Source organism: Phyllostomus hastatus, unplaced genomic scaffold (genome assembly GCF_019186645.2).
Source record: "Phyllostomus hastatus isolate PE091 unplaced genomic scaffold, TTU_PhHast_1.1 phas_scaffold_200, whole genome shotgun sequence".
Classification (NCBI taxonomy): domain Eukaryota; kingdom Metazoa; phylum Chordata; class Mammalia; order Chiroptera; family Phyllostomidae; genus Phyllostomus; species Phyllostomus hastatus.
Genome location: NW_025334016.1, coordinates 5,565,507 through 5,591,648, shown reverse-complemented (window position 1 = coordinate 5,591,648; position 26,142 = coordinate 5,565,507). Strand labels below are relative to the sequence as shown.

General features: G+C 35.4%; 1 protein-coding gene across 5 annotated transcripts in view; it reads right to left on the bottom strand.

The window, feature by feature from the left end:
- The window catches only part of USP9X (ubiquitin specific peptidase 9 X-linked), a 112,854-nt gene that overhangs the window by 79,352 nt on the left and 7,360 nt on the right, over positions 1 to 26,142 (bottom strand). For all 5 annotated transcript variants that reach the window (XM_045860601.1, XM_045860603.1, XM_045860602.1 and 2 more), the window contains 3 exons: positions 6,565 to 6,818; positions 2,387 to 2,532; positions 165 to 244 (listed from right to left, as the gene is read on the bottom strand). In XM_045860601.1, coding sequence (XP_045716557.1) covers positions 165 to 244; positions 2,387 to 2,532; positions 6,565 to 6,660 — 322 coding nt within the window. In that variant the 5' untranslated portion in view covers positions 6,661 to 6,818. The remainder of the gene's footprint in view (positions 1 to 164; positions 245 to 2,386; positions 2,533 to 6,564; positions 6,819 to 26,142) is intronic.

Genomic DNA, 26,142 nt, shown 5'->3' with positions numbered 1-26,142 from the left:
ATATATGATAAGCCATGGCACAATGGCACGAAATCTGTTAGATGTTCTAGTCTAGAAACATACATGAAATGTTCATAAGAGAGGAAAATAAAGTAAATGTTCAGAGATGAAGTGACAGGATACATAGTAGCACACACTATGGAAAGCCTAATATCAAAACTTACCTTTCTTACTAAGATCAATAGCAGCTTCCAAAAGCACTTCCAATTCCCCTTTGGGCAAAACTGGAACCACCCACCGAGGCCTAAGAGTTTTAAAAATATAAAAAGATATTTATTAGCACACTAAAAGAGGTACTATAAATGAGTTGCTAATTATAATTACACCATGAAAATATTAATATTAAAATAACATTAAAATATTAAAACAAGTTTGGCAGAACATCTGCTTTGTGAGACCAAGTGCTGTTTTCTCTACAAATAACAAGGAACTGTCAAACAAAACATATAGCTTTGAGAGAGAAAAAAATTATTTTAATAGATTAAAAAATACTATAACAATCTAATGTCAATTAAATGGATAAGCTATTGTTAAGGGTTCATAGGAGAGTACTCTTTCAGGATTCAGGTTAGAAGACATTATGATGAACCACTTAGTTGTCTTCCAATTTCCTCACGAAGAAGAAAATAAGTTGTGGCAGTAACTGATTTCTGCCTCAATTCATCATAGTTCATCAACTCTTCCTGGAGGCTAAGTGAGAGGAGAGTCTCCAAATCTCCTTCCCTCCACAGATACCTGACCTGCTCCCTCCCTCAAACAAGAATGTGGCAAGCATCCTTGGTGGCGTTTTCTCTGGTCCCAGTGGAAGCCCAACCATCTAGGATCCTTTATCGGCCCCTTCCTCCTCACCCTCATTCAAGTCACCCAGGATTCCAAAATCCCTGTTCTCACAAAAAGTAATCCATGACCACATATCTATCAGAAACAAATGTATACTTTTGTCACTCTTTATTTATATTAAAAAACACCATTTCTATTTCTCTTCCCTTGAGAATTTGCAAATACGTGACTTTGTCTTAGAGTCTGCACAACAAGTATATTTTACTAAGAATCACCAATCACCAGACAAGTATCAAAAAGCCAATAGTACGACCTTTTGCTGTAATGTCTCTGCTATAGAGGATGGTCAGAAACACTACAAACAACTTTATACAATTTTTGTTTGACTATAATTCATTGTATGCCATTACTATATAGGCATCTGTCAGAATCACACTTAACATGCCCCTTCAAATATACCAATAAAACAGTAAGTTAAATATATTAATAGGAAAAATATTCAAGACGAAGTAAAAAAGTTACAAAGTGGTATTATAGTAAGAATCCCATATTTGTGGAAAAATCAAATATATATAGTACACATGATAATAAATGCAAAGATAATCTGAAGACTGTACTCCCGATTGTTAATACTGATTTTTGGTTAGGATGTATGTACATAAGGAGGAAATTAAAGAACTTTATCAATATAATATTTCTATGTTTACAAATGCATAATTATATTATTTATATAACCAGAGGTTTTATAAAATGCAAAGGGATTCTAGTACCCCTGCCATTATATACGTAATTGCGTTAACTGATTTTTAAAAAGTGAAGCAACAACAAAAAAAACTTAGTAAGGCAAGTGCATATAAATATGTGTGTGTTTTCCTTATAATCCTTTTTGGAGTTTGTCACAAGTCCCTAGCACTTGCTTGTTCAGCAGAGCTCACAGTATGGTGAACTGGACAACCACATGGGGTTTCTCAATTATGACCTTCCCTTACCTTCTTTAAGCCTTTTCTTCCCTAGCTTTAAACTTTTCATTCTCTCAGAATTCTCCTCCAAATAATCAGGAGGTTAGAAGGGTATGTTTGTACTACATGTATGAAAACTTATACTCTGAACTGCGCACTGAGATAAGGATCAAGAGAAACAAAGAGCTGAGATAGTTAAATACTTCAGACTGGTCAAGGGTTCACAAGGGGCAGGCTCTGAACTCAATCTCTTTATGATCTGGTTTACCTCAGGGCAATGCAAAAAGTTTTAAAGTCATCTAGCAACCCTAGCAACTAACATACCAGTGAGGAAAAAAATCTTCATAAACTCTTAAAAGGGGAAATGACACAGAGTTCTACTTCAGAAACACATCAGCTATGGTTATCATCAATCTGAAAACTATTGACATAACTCCCTCTCATTTTAAAAATCCATTAAGAAACACAGGTTCTAAGTCCTTGACAGTGACTAAGATGTTAAGGATACTAACGAGGCAATGTGGTTACTGTGATATTCCTGTCCACTTTCTCTTTTTCTTTTCCACTACCAATCACTATGTATTGAGAAACTTGGGTTGCTTTTCCTGTGTAATGGGCACATTAGAAAACAACAACAACTAACTCACCTATTGATCATGTCATCCAACTTTGCCAGGTCAGTATGTGGAAATGCAGGTTCCTCCTCTTCAAGCTGTGGGGGAGCATCACCTTGACCTTGTTCATCTGGGGGAGTTGCCGGGGAATTTTCATTGGAAGAATCAGGCGATGAAGTCTTAATTAAAAATTAAATATTCCAGATTTAGATTTCTATAATGTATGTACATCTAATAATTCAAATACCAATGCAAATTAGGGGGGAATAGTACCAATTTTTAAAGATATGATCATTGTAAGCTTGTAATGTTTCAGGCAGCCTCCATGCCACTATGCTTGAAAATAACTTCATTTTATTTTCAACAGCCTAAGGAAGTGATCTGTCATTTAATAGATGAAAAAATAAACTCAGACAATAATTAATTAGTCCAAGGTTACAAAGCTCCAACTCTTGTGGTCAGGATTTGAATCTAGATCTAATTCTAAAGTTTGTGTTCTCAGTCACAATGTATACTGCTTCTCTGCTTACATTTCCCACGATAGAAATTATTATACAAATAGGAAATGTCACATTTTATAGACTAAAAAGTTTCTGACTTATAGCTAATTTTATTCTTTCATTCTTCTTTTTTAGTACATGTCTCTTTCCCCCCTCACCTCAGCTGTACATACTTTCACTGCTTAATAAACTTTTAGGATCTTATTCTTAATTTAGAAAGATGGTATTTTCCACTTTTAAATTTTAACTAATCTAAATTTTAAGCTGATATTTACTCATCAGTTCTTTAGTTTTCTACCCACTGGAAGTTGATGGCCCTTTTAGAGAATGCCCTTTTCCTTATCATTTTAGCACTTACTGAACAGTTGTATAAGTAAAATGCTTATACTGAAGACAACTGGGTATACTACCATTAATATGGTTTATTTAGTTTATATATGAGCTCAGAGTCAATTTGCAAGTAAACAGCAAACTTTTATACTTAAGATGGCAAACACTGTGCATACACTATAGACCTAGACTTAAGACAAAAAACATCTATACAGCACAGAATTTAAGTGGTAGAAGCCCAACAGAAATATTTGCAATGGAAATATCCAATTTGGGGAGTCTGGTTTATTATTTTTTTTAATTCCACTTTCTCCTGATACATATTATACAGGAGTGGGCTAAAGCAGGCTTACAGCTGTTCATATGCAGTTCATATGGAAAATAAATAGTACAAGAATAAATTGTGTTTTGAGCACTCGCAATTGTAAACCTACTTTTGCCCACCCCATGTACATGCTTACAGAAACTGTAATGACAAAAATAACAATTAAAATACCTATTAAGTACCACATCAACAGATAAGCACCAATAACATATAAAATTTCCTTGCAATCTGTATTCTATAAACAAAAAACACTTTCTATGTGTGAGTGTACGCATAAATTTCAATAAAATCAGGACAATCCACTTAAACCCATGTCCTTTTCCATTGGACATTTTGAGTATTTTCCTGTATCATTAAGAATTTTTTATAAAAAGTTGATTAATGGCCATATAATAGTAAATGAATTAAACAAATTAAGGGACATGGAGTATTTTGCAATTTTTATTGCTAAGATAAACAGCTGCAATGAGTCTTTTTACATATAAATCTTTGTGTTGAACTTCAGTCATTGCTCAGGATAAGCAGGATCCTGGACATGTAATTACTACAACAGTATGAACTATTTCTTTTAGTGCTACTGACATATATCTTGCCAAATTCCATTCTGAAAAGTGCACCATCCCAGCAACAGTACCCAAAAGTGTTCACCCATAGTGCCTTTGCCAAGGCTATTTCATGTATCACGGAGTTTTACTATATAATACCAGAGCCCAAAATATTCCCCTGTGGGAACACCGGTTTAAAAAAATATTGTATATTAAGTGGAAAAGTCTGATGGATTTTAGAAATTCCAAAAGAAAGCTTTAAGTTGGGAAGTGATTAATGCTATAGAGTTCCTTCTTGGTCCAATCATGTGAAATCTTGTGAAATAACTAAAATTCTAACATTAAAAAGTAAAGAATAAGAAAATGAAGGAAGAACTCTACAGACAGTTAAGAATGTAATTTATTTTGTTTCTTTGTTGTTTAAATCACAAGTCACATTCCAAAATGTAAATATCTATTAGAAGAGAACATAATGTAGATGTATTTTAAGTTGACTATCACAAATCCAAGAGCTCTAAGAATCATCAAGAACACCTTCAAAAAAGTAAGGTTAGAGTAGAGGTTTAATTTTGTCTACAGTCAGTTCATGTAAGTTAGAAACACTGCGAAAGACATTAGGAATCCATGCAAAACGTAGGTATAAAACTTGGGTGAAAAAAAGAAAGCAAAAGATACTGCAACTTTAACTACTAGCTCCTGGTTTAAAAATAGAAATCTGGCATCCAACCTTAGACTGTGTTTAAAGAAACCTGAATACTGGCTAACAAATTTATGACACAGGAAAGACTTAACTCTGTCCAAGATCTGTGACCACATACTTAAGTACTTTTATGTCTTAAAAGTGGGAACTGGAAAAAAAAAAAAAGAAATAAAGTCAACACACTTATTTGGAAAAAAATTAAAATCAACTTGCTCACTTCTCTAAAATGGCAGAGAGGAAGAAAGGGAGGGAAGGGAGGGGAGTGGGGGCAGAGTGCTTGCACAGCTCTTCTCTATCATACTTGTAATAGAGAATATCCAATCTATTACAGCCAGATAATTAGAACTTATCCCCAAATGACAGATGGAAGTACACACCCAACAATAACAATACCTTTGCCTAAAAATTTACCCACACACAATTCTACATAAATATGTACAAACATAATTTTTAAACATAAGCAGCATGTTTGTTGATTCACATGCATACCACAAGTTTTAATGTTTGTCTTATTTGGGTTAACATTTCCCAATATAAAACTGTATACTTTAGAAAAGGCTGAAAATCAATTATTTAAACTTCCATTTCAAGAAATAAGAAAAAAGATAGCAATCCACATCCAAAGTTAATTCAAAGGAAAGGTTAAAAGCATACAAGTGGGGAGGGGGCCAAAATTAAAATCAAAAGTTGGTTTGGGGGAAGGTTTAATGAAACTGATAAATCCCTAGAAAAGACTGATAAGGAGAGAGAAAACAAATTATCAGAAATAAAAAAGGAGATGTCATCACCACAGACACACACACATCACAAAATTCTCCTATTAAAGAAAAAGTTGGATCTGCAATCAAAACCTTTCCACATTCAGATCAACATTTCTCTCCCTCTCTCCCTCCCTCCTTCACCCTCTCTCTAGAATCAATCAGTCAACAACAACAACAACAACAACAACAACAAAAATGCCCTGGCATATTATGGATCAGTTGGTTGGGCATCATCCTGCAAACCAAAAGGTTGTGGGTTCAATTCCTGGCCAGGGTACAAACTTGGGTTGCAGGTTTGGTTCCCAACTGGGGCTATGCCAGAGATAACTAACTGATCAATGTTTCTCTCTCACTTCAATATTTCCCTCCCTGCCCCCCTCTCTAGATTAAATAAAGGAAATTTTTTTTTTCCAAAACCTTTCCACAGATACAACCCCAGGCCAAATGGTTAACCAGTAAAATCTTGCAAACAATTACATGAAGAAGTAACAGAAATCTTACACAAATTCATCTAGAGAACATAAAGAGTATCACACTGAGTTTACAAATCAGCATAAAATCTTGATACCAAAATATATTTTAAGCTCTTTGCAAATATTATTTCACTTTTTTAACTCTATGAAGTACTTATGCTCTTGTTATTTCCATTTTACAGGTGAAAAATTGAGGCTTAGAGGTTACATAATTTATCTACTCATAAAGTGAGTATGGTGCAAAGCTAAAATTTCAACACAAGCAGTACGATTTGAATCCATGTCCTTAACCACAGGCTACACTGGATGACGTGGTTCTTTTTTCCAGAATTGGCAGTGTTTTAAATCATTTTAATGATGGCTGACAGTGTAAGATACCAGAAAAAGAAAAAACTATTACTCAAGCATTACCATCTAACAACACTCGAGCTTTCTTATTACTGTGTAAGAGAGTAACATGTTTACTTTTCTAAAATAAGTCTTAAAATTATTTCACAAATTATTCAGAACATGCTCTATTATTTAAACATCCCATCTCAGACATACCAATGTAACTTTAGTATCTTAAAAGTCCTACCTGATTCTGTTGGAGGGGGGGCTGAGACTGTCCATCAGGAGCCTGGCCCTGGTTGTCATTCCCTCCTACTGGAGAGCCACGAGTCGTGGCTGTCATACTCGACACAGGGCAGATCTTTGCAATTTTGTCTGCTTATGTAGTTGTCTTGAGTAAAGAAATTATAGTCCACTTATAGAAGATGAAGTACCAGCATTTGTCAGTCTTAGAAAGCTCCAATTCAAGAATAAAACATCTTGCACAGACCATTGCATAACCTACAAGTAGAAGAAAAAAAAAAGTACATTTGTTTTAGATTAAAAAACAAACCAACCATGAATTAAGGAACTGTTCAAACTTAATATTACCAGTGAACCTAGTCAGGAGAAGGTTGCTATATAAATGAGAGGGAGAAGTGAAAAGCTAAAGCTTCATTAATATTATATTCAATTTAATAAACTGGTAACAGCATATCAACTGTTAAACATTCAAGTATAACCTTATGATATAGTAATATTTCAGTTTTCTCCAAGGATTCCAAAGACATTGCTAAGGTACTTGGTTCATTTGGATTCAACCAGGGAATGACAAAAACTGTCTTCAATTTGCTAATGCCTTAAATACACTGTAAAAGTGTATATACTCAAGACAAAGGTAATAAAATCTGATTTTTAAGAACTTTTCAGAAAGCACTGCACAAGTAGCATTCATCACTGATACCAAATGATTTTTAAACAAGCTTACAAGTGGTTTTAACAGAAACTTTAAAACTTTGGAGGAATTTTCTTTGGAGAGGGTTCAAACTATATACTATTGCTCTAATACAATTGACTCTGTCAAGTGACCAAGACTCCACTTTTGGTAAGGCTTTGACCACAGGAACTCCCACAGCTGTGACAGGGCTATAGGGCTATAGATCCCAACTGTATAACTGACAAGGTAACAGGGGAATGGCATCAAATCCTCAATTCTATATTCATTAGACTAATGGGTCTCATCCTTAGCTGCATAGTAAATCATCTGAGGTACTTTAAAAAACACAGTGCTGATGTCCAAACCCCTCTCCAGATCCAATGACTTATATATAGTACATGTGAGTCAAGCCTAGGCATCAGTACTTTTCAAAAAAACCTAACCGGTAATTGATTCTAATGTACAAACAGATTGAGAACTCAACACAGAAATCACTTAACACAGAAATGGGGTTCTAACAAGATTTTGTTTCAGTTATCAATTGTGTAACAAAAGAAAAGTTCACAACTGATAACATCAAGTAGTGATGAGGTTAAAAACACAAAATCTTTCATATGTGAAATGGAAAACCAATTAAAAGATTATGGGATTGAGCAGCCTTTCACTTTTGTTTTCCATTTTTATACACCCTACATCCATTATAAAAGTTATGCAATGTAGACAATCTTAAAAACCCGAAGAAACTTACCTATCTTTAGCAATTTTGGGTCTGCTGACAAATTATGTAAACAAAATTTTCTTACCACTCCAAATAACCAATTTAACTTCAGTTTTTCTCTACTTCATATTTGCTCCAATCTCTTCTCTCTGCTCCCCAACCTGGTCTCGAAATCCCACTGCATACCTTCACCAGTGGGTGATGCTCCAAACATCCCCTTTACCTTTTCCTAGATGCCTTGCTCTTAGCCTATAAATATGCTTGAATCTTCCTTACTAACCTTCCTTTTCTCCAAAAACCTTAAAAAATCATGTCTTTGTCTCCCCTTTCACTTCTGCCATTCTCTTTCATCAACTACTGTGTCCAACCTATCAAAATTGCTTAACTGAGGTATATGGATGGTTTGAAGATTAACTCCCATAGAATTACTTGCAAAGCTTTGTGAAGATGTACATTTGATGGGGGGCAGGTGGAGAATGGGGAGAAGGTCCGATCCATAGATCATCAATGCTCTAATTGACAAATCAAATTCCTGCCATCTTGCTCTTCTCCATTCTTAGCATAAAGACAACTAACTGGCTTGTCAGTACCCCAGCCTGTCTTATGCAATTCTGAGTTTCTTTGGCTTATACAAGTCAGGCTTCCTTTCTACTTCTTTTTAAAGGGAAGTGGGGAAGGTAGCAGGGTGAGTACATTCACTCAATCGTTGACTGAACAAGTCTGGAACTGAAGCAAAACTTGGGGGTCTTGAACACAGTGCTAATTATTCAGAAACAGGTGGAAATAGCATTACTTGAGAAGCCTTACGCAATAAACACGACCTCTACCCCCTACCATCTTCTGAGAGTAGGGGGGTGGTACACAACACTGGGGTTTGAGAAATAGCATATATATATATTCCCAAGTGTTGGGCAAGTCCAGGAGGGTCAGGGGATGAACGCTGAGGCACACAAAAACTAAAGTGGTATTTTTAAGGTAAATCTATACAGTTTACACAGAATGTGGTATTCTCCTATAAATTAGAAAGCCAACACCCTAAGTGATTTGACCAAAGCACAGGTAGAAAAGTTAACAAGTCTAGAATTAATCTTATCACTGTGTCCACTAAACCAGCATTATCTATCTCTTTAAAAGCTCTTTCCAGTCCTGGCTGGTGTAGAACAGTGGATTGAGTGACAGCCTGTAAACCAAAGGGTTTGGGTTGATTCTCAGTCAGAGCACATGCCTGGGGTTACAGGCCAGGTGGGCCAGGTCCCCAGCAGGAGGCGTGTCAGAGGAAACCACACACTGAGATGTTTCTCTCCCTCTTTTCCCTTCTAAAAATAAATACAGTCTTTAAAAAAAGTCTTTCCAGAAAGCAACCCAAGGACAAATGAATAACCAAAATTAGTATATACATACAATAGAATATTACTTAGCAATAAAAAGGAAATAAGCCAGCCACAGAAGGACAAATAGTCTATAATTCCACTTACATGAGGTACTTATACTCAGACAGAAAATAGGTGGTTATCAGAGTTTGAGGGAAGTGGGGAATGGGAAATTATTGTTTAAGGGGTACAGAGATTCAGTTTGGGAGGATGAAAAGGTTCTGGAGATGAATGATGGTGATGGTTGCATAACAATGTTAATGCCACTGAACTTATAAAAGTGGTTAAAATAGTAAATTTTGTTGTATATATTTTCCCTGAATGAATTTTTACATATACAGCACTGGCTGTTCTCTTGTTTTACAGTCCTTTAACATTCAGAGAACATGAATTAAAACATCTTAAAATTACATTTTCATGTTTTGTTTATTTATGTTTAACATTTTCCCATTTACATGTATTCCAATAATCCTCTACCTATAGACAAAAGTCAGGGGACAAATGATTCTACACAAAAATATTCAGTGGATTACCTGGGGACTATCCCTTTAAACAAAGGTGGCAGTGAGTAACCCCTCCCCCCTAAAACGAAATACCTTTTTCAGACCACAGAAGTAAATCATTTTCTATTCCATCAGCAAAGCCTCAAGTTGCTAGCCATCCCCATCTCTTATATAGTCTCACCTTAATGTCTTTTGTTCTGTAGATTTCTTCTACGTCTGTCAAGTTCTCTACATTTTTAGATTTCCATTACTGCTGGGCAGGTATGTCAGGTCTCACCACAGCACACTCTATTCTGCTAGTTTTAACAGTCAACTCCATTACCACATAAGAATTGAGTATGTTTTCCTCCATATGCTAGGCAGGCTAGGAGATTTAGGTAAGAAACTGGTACGAATCAATTAAAAGTTTTACGGTGTCAAATATATAACTTGTTCAAAATCCCACCTCTGGCATTTACAAGATGCCTATATCTTAAAGGTCAGTAACAAGCACTCTAAAAAATTTTCCAGGTCTTTAAACTGAGCTAATGCTACCCACAAAAATGCCATGAGAATTATTTTAATAAAGGTGTTTTGCAAATACCAAGCACAGAGTAGTTTTTTAATGTAACTTTCTTTTCCCTTTTTATAAGTACTATGAAGTGTTCTTGAATATTTAAAGAATTTGAATATTTTAAGATATAATTTGGTGCTCCTGGCTGGCGTAGCTCAGTGGATTGAGCGTGGGCTGCGAACCAAAATGTCGCAGGTTCAATTCCCAGTCAGGGTACATGCCTGGATTGCAGGCCATGCCCCCAGCAAGCGCACATTGATCTCTCTCTCTCTCTCTCTCTCTCTCCCCCCTCCCTTCCCTCTCTAAAAATAAATAAAATCTTAAAAAAGAAAAAGAAAAAAAAAGATATAATTTGGGAAGGTTTGAATGGAAAACATTTTTTTTAATACTTTCTTAAAAATCCCTTTTTAATCCAAAGATTGGAAGAAACACACTGGATTCCCAACTGGAATCATTGCTTTAAACTTGATTTGTAGAAGCAGTCTCAAGGCTCTAACGGGAGTCGTAACAGCGGATTTAGGCACACCTAGGCAAGCTAAAACAAGCTTTCTACCAAGCCAAAGTAGCAGTATACTACACAGAACTAAAGAAACTCAGTAATTATTCAAATCATGTAAAATTTGACACAATTAACAACCACTTCCTATAGAAAAACTTTTTAGAAAAAACATTACTATAAGGGTCACTGTTCTCACCCCCTCCACCGACACTCAAATCTTATCATAATGCACCTTGGATTTTCTGCTATGCAATTATTAGATTGCCTTTTAGAATAAACAGCATTTTTTTCATACCCAAACTTAGCATCTCAACATCCTCCAAGATGAGAAAAGCTTCACTTTTACCTGAAGATTGGCATTATGTTCTTTTAAGTAACTTAGTATTCCATAAGCAGCAAACCACTTACTAGTTATTTTAAACTTTACAGATCTGAATTTCTCTAGCAGCTTTCAATGGGAGGTCCTTAATACCAAGGAAACCTCAGGACAAAGAAGAATGCACCTTCTCTACCCAGTCCTTTTTCTACCTCTGCTCAAATGTTCCCCATAGTCTATAATCTCTCCCTCCTTTTATGCAGCACACTACAATGTTCTACAAGTCCATTTATATGACACTAGCACACCAAGAATTACTTCTCTTTGTAAATTTTTCTCTTTTGACCAAAAAAAAAGTTTAAATAAAAACTCAAAGCTTAGTCATTTAAGAAATTCATGCTGAGCACCCACAATGGGCCAAATTGTTTTAAATAAGGAAATATTACACTGCACATCTCTCTGTTCTTGTGTAATTGACATTACAGACTGAGGATAGAGACAATAAGCAACAAGCCCAACAAACACTCCAAACAAATTATTTATTTCCTTTACCAGACAAAAATGAATTGAGTTTCTTAGAAAACAATTCTATAAGACCATCCTTAAAAACTCATTCATTGACATTACCTTAATATGTAAATTTTACCTATTCTGGTTTTGTGTGCTAAAAATCAAAGGGAAAATTAACTCAATTATATTTCTTCCTTTCTAATGCCTTTCTATGCCTGACATCTATAACCCTTATCTTCCCTTCTTAAAATAATTGACTCACCAGAGGCAAGAAACACAGGCTGTGCTTAGCTGCCACCAGACATTAGACGTCACTACTTTTTGCTGATGACTACAAAATGAAAACTTTAATTACAACTGTCATAGGCAAACTATTATTTTGTAATTAATACACTAGCATATGGAAGAAATATTTAAATTATGTAGATTTATATTTTAATGTGAAATATATAAATCAACTTTTAAAAAAGATTTTATTTATTTTTAGAGAGAGGGGAAGGGAGGGAGAATGTGAGAGAGAAACATTTATTGGTTGCCTCTGGTACCTGCCCTGTCCCCCCGCAATCCAGGCCTGTGCCCCAACCAGGAATAGAACCAATGACCTTTCACTTTGCTGAAGGATGCCCAACCAACTGAACCACAAAGGTCAAGGCTGTTCTTTCTCTTAAAAGCATGGTTACTGTAAAGACTGCACCCATCCTTTCAGTTTTATGTTTTACACCTTTTTGCATTAGACATGGTCACTATGAGTCTTAATAAAAAACAAACCATATCATGTGTGGCCCTGCTTAAAAATCTTTAGAGACCAGAATAAAAAACCAAACTATTTCTTACCCAAACACCTAATTCCAGCCTCAATTTGCAACTACCCGACCCAAAGCTTGTTCTAATTCCAGTTTAATTAATTTGCCTTCTTTTCCGTTAAAATGTTGTCCCTCCATGCTGCCTCTGGGGCCTTCATATATGCAATCTGCTTAGTTAGGGTTTCAATAGCCTGCAACTCTCCTGACAGAATTCATCAAGTACAGTAGGCCTTCAAATAACCTCAACATCATTTCCTTATAATGTAGATGAGATGCCCAAGGAACTTTCTGTTTGTATGAATTAGCCTATGGTAAAATTGGGTTAGAAATTCATGTGAAGTCGTAGAACCTACCAAAAGTGGTAAGTGAGGACTTACTGTACATACTCCTATGTGAGGCTATTTTCTTTCATAGCATCTGTGTGATGATCTCTCCTCCTACCAAAAAATAAAAGCTCCCTAAAGAAAGAGAGAAGCTATTATAAACTTTGTTCATCACTGAACCCCAAGGATTCACTGGCACACAACAGGTAGGTGCTCAAAACTAAAATGGAGGGTTGGGGTCAGTAGTAAAAACAGCAACAAAGTCAAACCCCTTCCCATCTCCATCAACTCCTCTTTTATGATGGGTCCAATGTTACCTTTTCCACTCCCATTCCTACCACTCTAGGCTAGATTCCAATTTTAACAAAATCCTGGCTGGCCTCCCCAGTACCAATCTGTTTAGTATATTAATGCTAAACTAATCTCCCAAAACCTTTAATCTCTGAAACAGTTACCGGCTTCCTCCTCTCCACCTTTACATTAGAACTATTTATTATTCAAGGTCATTCACAATTGGCCCAAACTTATTTTTTCAACATTATCTCTCATTCCCCAATTTTAATGCCACCACAGCCAGGCTGACATACTTCAAATTCTAAATAAAATTTTACTTATTGAGTGATTATAATAGATAACATTTGAGTGCTAACTTTGTGTCAGACACTATTCCAATATTATCCATATTTAAATATGTTTAAACTTATTTACTCTTCAGAACAAGCCTATCATTAGGCCCATTTCAGGAGTAAAGAAACTGGGGCAGAGTAAATAAATAAGCAGTAAGAGTGGAGCCAGGATTTCTAACCCAGTACAGGCTCCAAGGGTCTTCATTTTTAACTTCCATGCCATACATTCATAATGTTGGAAAATAAAGGGAAAAATACCATCACTCTCTTCATATCCCCACTTTGAAGATAAACTCTATCAAAATGTTTTTAATACAGAAACATACTTTATAAAATTAAATTTGTGGTTTTTCACTTAATTTATAATTTTCCAATGTTAAATGTTCTATGTCATCACTAATGACTACATACCACAGGCTTTTCTTCTAAAACACAATAGCTCTGTATTCCTGCAATGTTAAAATGTGGCCTTTGCTTAAGAGTAAAGGCCTGTCTTTTCCAAACTCCACCAGCACTGCCACTATCATTAGCACAGGACTGTCATTCTTATTACACTTATGAGAAATTATACACAAAACCAGTCAAGGCAGCATATATTAAACACAGCACCCCCTCCTCAGTGTGATGCTAGCTCACATCCAATCAATAACTCAGGTTAATGCAAATGAAGATGTTTAATTAATATTTGTTAAATTCAAATATATTACTTGAGTTAAAAGTCCATATTCTATTATAATTAATATTAACAGCCCCTCCAATTTTTGTCACTAAATTACTATGTACAGTCACTCCCACTTCCTATGAATAACTTCCTAGAAATCATAACAAACAACTGCATCCTACATTCTAAATTCTTTGTGGCAGCAGAAATTTATTCATTTAGAAATGCTTGGTAATTGGACAAATATAATTCAAAATTTCTCCATACTAAGTGTCTGTCAACTTGTATGCACACAATCAGGATATCAGAAGCTTTTATATGTATTGGGTTTGCCAAAAAGTCTATTTAGTTTTTTCTATAAAACCAAAAAGATTCATTTGTCATTTTCATCAATAATTTTATTGATTTGGATATTCTGAGTATGTTGGCTATCTCCCACTATTGACTTCTAGTGAGTAGCGGCCAGGGGTGCTGCCAAACATCTTCCAATACATGACAGCCCCACAGCAAAGAATTTTTTAGCCAAAATGTCAATAGTACCAAGAAACGTCACAAATAACTTTTGACACATTTGATCAGTCACGGCAGCTTCTCCATACAATGCAACAAAACATTTTTTTGTGTGCGTTTCAGTCGCATTTTTACCTTTCTGGAAATAATAAAGTATAATACACTGAAAATTTTGCTTATTTTCTTCCATCTTCAATATTAAAAGGTGTACACACACACACACACATCACCAAAACTGCTAAGTTTTTCTTTAATGTACGTTGATATGACAGCTACCACAATACATTCTAAGAAAATTGTTTGGGACGAAGTTAAAGACAACTAAGTGCTACTAGAGCCATTATACAGAAAAAAGCTAAATGAATTTTTGGGTCACTCCAATACATAAAAGCTTTGATACACTCCAGCACTCATTCCAAGGCATTCACAAACACAAATTTATTTTTAAGTGGCTGTAGAAAACAAGTAATTTTTTTAAAATTAAAAATTACTTCTGAAATGGTGGTGGCATCAGAAGCTTTGTGGACACTCTCTCCAATTAAACAACAATAACTGATGAAAATTATTTAAAAAGTCTTTAAAACAATTAAAAAACAAGAAATTGGTATATAGCAATATATACCAATATATATATAGGTATATAGCAAACAAAGAAAACACTTATTCAAGAATATCTACTGGATCTCAGTTAAGAACAGAGTCCGTAGCACTTTGAGTCAGCTTAGCAAGACACCTGCTCCATTCCAGGTGGGTACAGCCAAGAACACAGGGCTCTTTACCCCAAGCTCCCAGGTCAAGGTATTTCCCTAGGAGGGGAAGGGAGCTACCATTTCTCATTATCCCCAAGTCTGAGTTGCAAAGGCTCTAATGCAGGCAAAAGCAGCTGAGAGTTCTGGGGCTCTTCTATCCAGGCCGCACTTGTGGAGCAGAAGCTGGACCCAGGTTCAGCAGGGAGTAATGTGGTCCCAATAATGGCCCACACTCCATCTCACTCACGGAGCCAAGGTTCCATGCCAGAAAACAAGTTGAGAAGACCAGAGACTGCTGCTCCCACACATTACCTGCTCAAGAAGCAGTGTCACTCTGAGAGAATTAGATCATTCAATGGTATCAAGGTTTGGCCCAGGGGGAGAGGCAGGCCATAAGAAAACTCTTAAGTTCTCTCCAAGTAAACTGACTTATTTGAAACACAGTACAGGGAAGTTCAAGCCTAAGGGTGCACTAGAAAACAATGGAGACAGAGACAGAAGCAATAAGCAATTAAGAGGCTGGATGTCCCATGAGTGCTGTTAACAAGCTAAACTCGAAACCAGCCAGCAGTTTACCAAAAAGAACCAGAGAAGAGACAGCTAAAAAGAGCCTTCCTTGAGTAAGAACAAACCTCAAAGACTAACCTCAAAGATTAACCCCTGGAAGGAGAAAAACTGACCGAGAGGCAATTAAATCCCAGGGCATCACCACCTAAAACAGAGCAATCAGCCAACAATTAGTGGGAACTAATATTTGCATGTGATATAAACACAGGGAGACAGCTTAACAGAGTTATCAGGGAAACACACAAAGAAAGCCTTACTATAACACCATTGTCACCCTAGGGTGACTGACTGCATGACTAAGGTTGTGCCCTTTGAAGAGGAATCACATAGAAATAAGACTAAGTAGTACAGCCAGTCTCTAGGCAAATAAGCAAGCAAATAACAAGACCCTGGAAACAGGAAGTAGTGAAAAATCAGTTTCAAAGTTGCTACATTATATGAAAGGTCCAGTTTACACCAAAACAAACAAACAAACAAACAAACAAAACCCCCCCCACTAAAATACAAAACAAAATAACTACCCTACAAAAAAATAAGCAAGATGTGGAAAAAGGGGAAAAAAATTGTGGCCACTAACATTAAAAGAAACAAACAAACAAAAAAGAAACAAACAAACAAAAAGAAACCACCCTCAAGAGGGTCCACATGTCACCACTTAGCAAAAGAGTTCAAAACTATTATGAGTGTGTTCAAAGAACTAAAGGTAACTGTGCTTAAAAGAAGGAAAATATGCAAATTTAAACAGACTATCAATAGAGATGTTAGAAATTAATAAAACCAAATGAAAATTTCAGTCAAAAAGTACAATAACTGAAATGAAAATGTCACCAAAGTGATTCAACAGAAGATATGAACTGTCAGAACGAAGATCAGCAAACTAAAAGATCGACAGATTAAGCAACTGAAAAAAAACAGAGAAAAAGAAAATGAGAATTTCACAGAAATGTGGGACACAAGCAAACTGCCATATACACATAATGAAGTCCCAGAAGAGGAAAGGAACAGAGAAAGTATTTGAAAAAATAATGCCCAAAATTCCCCCCCAATGAAAAACATTAACCTATAAATCCAAGAAGTTCAATGAACTCCAAGTGATATAAATGCAACAGACCAGACTGAGAACCATCTTTAAAAAATGTCAAAGCCAAACACAAAGAGAATCTTGAAAGCAGCAAGAGTCAATCACATAAAAAGGTTTCTCCATAAGAATATAAACTGATTTCTTATCAGAAAACATGGAATCAGAGGGAAGACATATTCAAATGTACTGGGGTGGGGGAGGAATGACCCAAAAGTCTTTCAAAAATGAAGCCAGAGATTGACTTCCTCCATGACTACATAAAGGGTTTGCAGAGCCAATCCTCAGTGGAAAAGCACTAGCAAATATAACTATAAAAACAGTAGCCCTGGCTGGTGTGGCTCAGTGGATTGAGTGCTGGCCTGTGAACCAAAAGGTTGCAGGTTCTCCCTGTCAGGGCACATGCCAGGGTTGCAGGACAGGCCCCCCAGCTGGGGGCATGGGAAAGGCAACCAATTGATATATCTCTCGCACCTTGATCTTTCTCTTTCTCCCTCCCTTCCCCTCTAAGAAGTAAATAAAATCTTTAAAAAATAAAACATAAAAAGACTTTATAAATGCATTTCTTCTCCTTTCTTTTCTAAACTGATTTAAATACACCGAATAAAAAGCTATGTATACACAATGGATGATCAGGTCTATTACATATAGAAATACACTTCTCAATAAAAGAATAAATGAACTCAAACTGGATCACAGACCTAAACATAAAATTAAAAACTATAAAATTCTTAAGCTAAAACATTGTAGTAAATCTCCATGACCTACGATTTAGCAACAGACTCTTCGAGATATGGCACCAGAAAGAGGAGGAACAAAACAGATAAAATGATCATCAAAATGAAAAATGTTTGTGTTTCAAAGAGCACTATCAAGACAATGAAAAGACAACCCACGAAATGTGAGAAACATTATAAATCACGGATATAGTACGGGGCTTACATGCAAAAAAAACTCTTGCACAGCAAAGGCAACAAAATGAAAAGGCAACCTACTGAATTGCAGAAACTATTTACAAATCATATATCTGATAAGGGGTTAATATCCAAAATATAAATAAAACAAAAGCAAAAAAAAAAATCTGATTAAAAAATGGACCCTGGCTGGTGCAACTCAGTGGATTGAGTGCTGGCCTGAGAACCAAAGGGTCATTGATTGGATTCCCAGTCTAGGGCACATGCCTGGGTTGTAGGCTGGGCCCCCACATCGATGTCTCCCTCTTTCTCCTTCCTTTCCCCCTCTAAAAATAAATGTAAAAATATTTTAAAAAATAAGCTGATGATATGATATTTTCCAAAGAAGACATACAGATAGCCAACAGATACATGAAAAAGTGCTCAACATCATCAATCCTAAAAGAAGCCAAAACCTCAAACCTGCAGAATGTCTATTATCAAAAAGACAACAAATAAGTGTTGGTGGCAAGGATGTGGAAAAAAGGGAACCCTTGTGCACTGTTAGTGGGAGTGCAAATTGATTCAGCCATTAAGGAAAACAGTATGGAGGTTCATCAAAATATTCAAAATAGAACTACCATATGATCCAGCAATTCCACTTCTGGATATTTAGCCAAAGAAAACAAAAACATTAATTTGAAAACATATACAGGATGGGGGTAAAGTAGGTTTATAGTCGTGAGTACACAAAAGTTTACCCTTGTATTATTCCTTATTATTTTCCATACAAACTGTAAATCTACTTTTGCCCCATCCTGTATATATCCAATTATTTATAATAGCTAAGACATTGAAACAACTAAATGTCCACCATTAATTGGGTAAATGTGATTTTTAAAATATATATAATGGAATATTATTCAGCCATAAAAAGGAAATCTTGCCATTTCCAACAACATGGACAGACTGTGAAGGCATTATGTTAAGTGAAATAAGTCAGACAGGAAAAGATAAATACTATATGACCTCACTTATATGTGGAATCTAAAACAAAAACAAAAGACTCCAAGCTCACATATACAGAGAAAAGAGTGATGACTGCCTTAGGCAGGGCATGAAGGAGTGGGCAAAATGGGTCAAGGTGGTCAAAAGGTACAAATTTCCAGTTTTAAGTCATGCAGATGTAATGTACAATATGCTGACTGTAGTTAATACTGTCTGACATATTTGAAAGTAGCTAGGAAAATGGTTCTTCAAAGGTTTCATCGTAAGAAAAATGTTCTTTTAAAATTTTTATTTATTTATTTTTAGAGAGAGGGGAAGGCAGGGAAAAAGAGAGGGAGATAAACACCAATGTGTGGTTGCACCCCTGACTGGGGATCACATGCCCTGACTGGGAATCACACCAGCAACTCTGTGATTTGCAGGCCAGGGCTCAATCCACTGAGCCACACCAGCCAGGGCAGGAAACAGGAAAACATTTGTTTGGGGGGGGGTAAACAATGTATGGTAATAATGGATGCTAACTATACTTACTGTGGTGATCATTTTGCAACATACATGAATATCAAATCATTACACTGTACACCTGAAACTAATGATGTCAATTATACCTCAAATAAAAAAAAAGAACAAGACTTTAACAATACTATACACACATCAACTTAATCATACAGACATTCATAGAACACTAACAAAGAACAGCAGAATACACATTTTGAGTGCACATGAACAAAATACATGTACTGTTTAAGAATATCATAAAAATGAAAACATTTGTTTTTAAAAGACAATACTTGTTTTAACCTGGGCACAAAAGAAGCAACAAAGAGATACTGTGAAGCCCTGGCTGGTATAGCTCAGTGGATTGAGCGCGGGCTGTGAACCAAAGCATCGCAGGTTCGATTCCCAGTCAGGGTACATGCCTGGGTTGCAGGCCACGGCCCCCAGCAACCGCACATTGATGTTTCTCTCTCTCTCTCTCTCTCTCTCTCTCTCCCTCCCCCCCTCCCCTCTCTAAAAATAAATAAATAAAATCTTAAAAAAAAAAAGAGAGAGAGAGAGATACTGTGAAGGCTAAAACCTTGTAAGAGAATGGGAGATAGGTACTCAAAGACTATTATAAAGACTTGGAAATTAACTGCTCCAAATGTAGGCATTTCTACATCTAATCTACCCTTGAATGTTTCCCTTAAACAACTTTTATTTACTGATTTGAGAGAGAGAAACATCAATTTGTTGTTCCACTTACTTATGCATTCATTGGTTGCTTCTTGTATGTGCCCTGACCATGGACAGAACCCACAACCTTAAGTGTACTGGGACGATGCTCTAATAAACTGAGATACCCTACCCAGCCAGGAACACCTTGAATGTTCTTCTGTTACAACATTGTGAAGCCAACTGAGTTAGCAAGGAAGGTCTCTCTTCCTTTCAAAGTTATTTTTGTCTTGTCACTGATACCTATTGTTAGTTTATAGTTCTGACCACTGAAACAGAAAGTTGATATTCACAATTTTCTACACTATGACCCTCCAAATTACTGACATTTATAGTGTAGATACAACCAGATTGCTTTTCAAGAGAAAGATATACTTTTACTTAAATATTCCTTTATTAAATACTTACAAAGGGTGCAAGGTCCCAGTAAATTCCAGTTCCTAAACAAATCAACCTAATGAGCAAGTAAGCAATGGTGACTTAAAATATTAGACACAATGACATACCAAATGTTGCACAAGATATTAAATGACAGGTTAAATGACAGGTTAACAATTCAAAGTTATCTAATAACAACTCTTACCAAATTTTATCACAATCAGTTAACACTATTAGAAATCACTAATCAAATCATGAAATGCTGATACAATACTCAGAAAACTAAGACCTCATTTCATTTCGTCAATATTTTAAGACAGATCATTGATAATCATCATTTTCAATGTGCATCCAATGGGTACCCTTTTTTACCTGATTTTCCAGTTAGATTATATAAAAAAGGTAAAGAATTTGAAAAAGAAACTAAAGAATTGGAAATTCCTTTTAGTCAATGAAATTATCTTCAATTACCTGTAATTTTAAAACAGCCTTGAGATACAATTCACATACCATATAAAGTGTATAACTTGTTTTTAGTTTATTCAGTTATACAGTTATCACCACAATCAATTTCAGAACATTTTCATCACCCCGAAAAGAAACCCCATACCCATTAGTATCAACCATTCCCCAGTGTCTCTTCTCTCACCCCCAGCCCCAATGTAATCTTACTTTCTATTTTTATAGGTTTGCCTATTCTACACATTTCATATAAATGGCCATCATACAATATGGAATCTTTGGTGACAGGCTTCTTTCACTTAGCATGATTGTTTACAAGGTTTATCGAAGTTGTAGCATTTTTTATTGTCAAAAATATTCCATTGTATGGTACACATTTTATTTTTGCATTCATTAGTTGATGTATTTACATTGTTTCTGTAATATAATTTTATACATGCTGATTCCGCTGAGAGAGATCTAAGAGAAAAACTAGCCTTTTAAGCCTGTCCGTCTTCAAAATAAGACTGCAGTATACCATGACTAATACTCAAATCAAAAGAAAAATCATAAGTGAAGGTATACACCAAGTTACTGCAAATGAAATTTAAAAAGAACAGAATGTTAAAGCAAAAATAAAAACTCAACATTAAAAATTTTAAATGTAGTATATAAAATTTAAAAAAAAAATTGAATTCAAGTATGGCATCCCCCCACTCTTATTATATTGAGACATTATTAAAAGAAACATCCAAGGATCAGTCATTTTTTAGAGAGATCACAAATGAAATGAGGTAAGAGCTGAACAGAAGGTAACTTCATTTTTAAAATGGGAAGGGTATATTTTATGAAAGAATACTGCCTGTGTGCTATTGACAAATTGAAAATAGTAACAGAGCTCATTCACTCAAGACATTATATAGTGTAGTGGTTAAGAGTACAGACTGAAGATAAACTGCCTTACTTTGAACACCTGCTCTGCCACTTACCTAAGGTGTCCAAGCCTGACTGACAAGTTCTTTAACAGCTGTACTTTGGTTTACTTATATATAAAACTGGGATAGTAGTATCTACCTTTTAGGACTGTTTTAATAATATAAAGAATGTATTAAGTATATGAAGCAAGTTCACAGTTCCTCACGTACAGGTACTAAGTATTAGCTACTGTTGTGAGAGGTTTACAAAGTAGAATAAGAGAATATCTAAGAACTACATTAAAACCCTGTAATTTACAATAGAGAAAGGCAAGGGAAAACACCCAAATTGGACTGGGGTATGGGGTATACTGACATATTTTGAAATGCTGTCTGGGATTTGTTTCAAAATAGAAGGGGTACATAAAAAAGAATATCCATGAAATCAAGTTAGTTGATGGGAGTTTCATCTACATCTGTATGTTTGATTTTTCCTTAACAGTAAGTTTGGAAAAGGGGGGAAAGTAAGTTAAATGATAGAGAATACCTACACAAATTTCTCAGAACATTAGAGTTGTGTAAGGATAAGGATGAGTAGTAGGTCAAGTAAGTTTGGTAGGGAAAAAGGAGAAAAGGCATAAAAAATGGAATGGAATAGCCTTAATATAGTAAATACAACAGTAATTCAGAATCTGACCACTACCAGTCACCTCATGTGCCAATGAGTGGCATGTATAACTTCGTTTTTCCTATCTTTAACAGCAGGTGTTAAGTTTTAACTGAGAATATTTGGCCTATTCAAAAAGTTCACCGATGATTAAAACATACGGCAATGTCATCAAAATAAATCAGATATATTTAAGTGTATATAAGGATTATGTTCTTGCCAATTCCTTAAAACATGTTTATATGGGTGAAATCTAGTTAAATTAGTTATATAATTAAAGGCAGAGTAGAAAAAATTTATGAAAAATATAACTTGTTCCCCTTCACCCCTCTCTCCCCCCAACCCCTGTCTGTGGAAACCAACAATCTGTTCTCTGTATCGATGAGTTTGGGTTTTTTGGTTTGTTTTTGTTTTTTAAGATTACACCTATAAGAAACATCATATGGTAACATTTGTCTTTCTCTACTCCACTTAGCATAACGACCTTGAGGCCCATACATGTCACAAATGGCAAGATTTCATTCTTTAAAAAAAAAAAGATTTTATTTATTTTTAGAGAGAGGGAAAGGGAGAGAGGGAGAGAAACATCAATGTGTGGTTGCCCCTCATGCGTCCCCTATTGGGGACCTTGCCTGCAACCCAGGCATGTGCCCTGACTGGGAATCGAACTGGCAACCCTTTGCTTTGCAGTCTGGTGCTCAATCCACTGAGCCACACCAGCCAAGGCTCATTCTTTTTTTATAGCTGAATAGTAATAGTTACACATACACACACATACCATAATTTCTTTATCCATTCATTCATCATCTTGGCTATTGTAAAATAGCGTTGTAATGAGGATGGGTGGGGGTGCATATATCTTTTTGAGTTAGTGTTTTTGTTTTCTTCAGATACTCAGAAGTACATTTGCTGGATCATGGTAGTTCTACTTTTTAATTTTTTTGAAAAATCTCCATACTGTTTTCTACAGTAGCTGAACCAATTTACATTTCCACTAACGATGCACAAGGGTTCCCTTTTCTCCACATCCTTGCTAACACTTGTTATTTCTTGTCTTCCTGGTTTATAGCTGAAGGCCATATTTTAGTCTGAAGTACTGAATCTTTCAAGAGCAAAGATCTTTCCAGACATATTCTAAAGCCAAAAATGCGTCTTTTTAAATTAGCACATTTAATCCCTCTTATCCCTGATAAATCGGTTAAGTTCATTTTTAAAATCTCTTATTCCAAAGAATTCATTCAACTAGTGATTTTGAGTTGTAAGATTTAACAGCTGCCTACTGGTCAAATTTCAAATTTTATAGGTAAGCAAGAATTAAGTACCAAAAATACCAATAAACACATGAAAAGATTCTAGACATCGTTAGACACAGCCAAATGAATACTTAAGCCACAATTAGATATTCCTAAATCTCCATCAAAATGGCTATAGTTAAAAGGACTGACAATATTAAGTGTTGATAAGGAAGAGCAACATGAACTACATTGCTGGTGGGATTCTAAAATGGCACAACTAACTACTTGGGAAATCTGGTTGGCAGTATCTACTATTGCTAAACACACATACCCTATAACCCAGCAATTCCACTTCTGGGTGTGCACCAAAAAACATGTACTATAATAATCATGGCAATACTGTTTATAATTGGTAAAAAACACAGTAAGCAATCTGAAAGTCCACCAACAACAGAATGGATAAATAAATCATAGTATATTTCATACAATGACTATATAGTAATGAAAAAGAAATTAATCATCTTAGGTAAAAGAAGTGAGATTCAGAGATGCGTACTGTACTAATCCATTTATATTAAGTTTAAAATCAGGCATATCTAATTCATTGAAAGATAGAGGCCAGAATATTGTGGGGTATATTTTTTGGTGGAAGGAGAGGCATGAAGAAGCCTTCTGGGATGCTGAAAATTTTCTGTATGTTGATCTAAATGGTATTTATACAGATGTATACATTTGTAAAATTTTCCCAAACTACACCCTTAAAATTTGCAGGCTTGGTGTATGCAAGTTATACCTCAATTAAAAAGGAAAAATTTATAGGAGATAAACCACTCAAAAGATAATGCAAACTTTCCTTGGGAATTTAAGGCATTGTTACTCAAAGTGTGGTTCACTGATGCTTGTTTTAATTTCTAATTAGTAAGTATGATTGGATATAACCACATATAAATAAAAGCTTTTTGGAGCCCTCAATAAGTATAAAGGGGTCCTGAGATCAGTAAGTGTGAGAGTAACTAGCCAAATGACATACAATAAAAATGGTAAGTTTCTTTTGCTACTTCTCTTAGTGATAAAAACAATTATCAGCATCTTCTCTGAAACCCCCTTGCCAAATAAAATTACTGCTACTAGATTTATGTGCATACTTTCATCAATTCAGAATAATTTCCCCTGAATAGATTATTTTCCCTAATAAGCTACATTGCTTTTTAACAGCAATATGTTCTTAAAGCTTAAGCTAGACTTCAGATGAAAACTCTGAAATTAATGAAATATTGCAAATTAATAAAATATTTTGATAATTCATCTTTCCAATTTAACTTTCCTTTAACATGAGTATCAAACACCATTGCCCTGCTTTCAATACAGTGCTGTCTCAGACTCTGGCTAAAGCATTTTTGGAAATTGATTTTTAAACTTACTCTAGCCTATGACAGGGACAATTCTGTTTCACTCACCTTATACCCATTACCTGGTATAATATCTAGCACATAATATGCACTTAACACATAATTGTTGAATTTAAAATAAAGTACAAAATTTTAAAATTCAAGAAAAATTAGACAAAGTGGTAAGCCTAAAGAAAAGTAGGTACGCTAACATTTATGTCTAAACCAGTAATTTTCCAAGGGTGATTCCATTCTTGGGAACTTGTTAGAAATGCATTATTTTTTAACTTTATTTTTAGAGAGGAAAGGAGGAAGAGCCTCTTGGGCATAACCCAACCAGGGACCAAACCCAGACATGTGTTCTGACCTGAAATCTAACAGGTGACCTTTCCATTTGTGGGAAGACGCCCAACCAACTAAGCCATACTAGTCAGGGCTAGAAATGCATATTCTTGAGCCCCATTCCAGTTACTGAATCAAACTCTCGGAGCAGGGTAAAGCAATCTGTTTTAACAAGCCCTCCAGGTCTGAGTAACATTGCTCTAAACCAGGTCTGGCAAACTATGGTCACAGTCCAAATCCAGCCTCCTGTTTCTGCACAGCCTATAAGCAGAGAATGGGTTTAACAAAGGATACATATCATCAATTTGATGACAAGGAACACTAGCTTTAAACCCCAATTAGGCAAAATACTATTTTATTAGCCCCCCCCCCAATTCTATCCTTATTAGACCTGAATTACAAATAATTTTACTCAATTATTATATTTTGAATTTCATCAATAGAAAGCTTACTTAACATCGTTAGTTTTGTCTCTTAGAACACAAAGCCCAAAAATGATCCAGTCCTTTATAGAAAGTATGCTGGTCCCTGCTCTGAACCCCAGGAGGTGCTATCAAGGAGAGCAACCAAATCTTTCTAAACTACCTTAGAGATAATACTAGTAGATAAAAAGATGATGGGTCAGGGGAGGGTTGGGTGGGT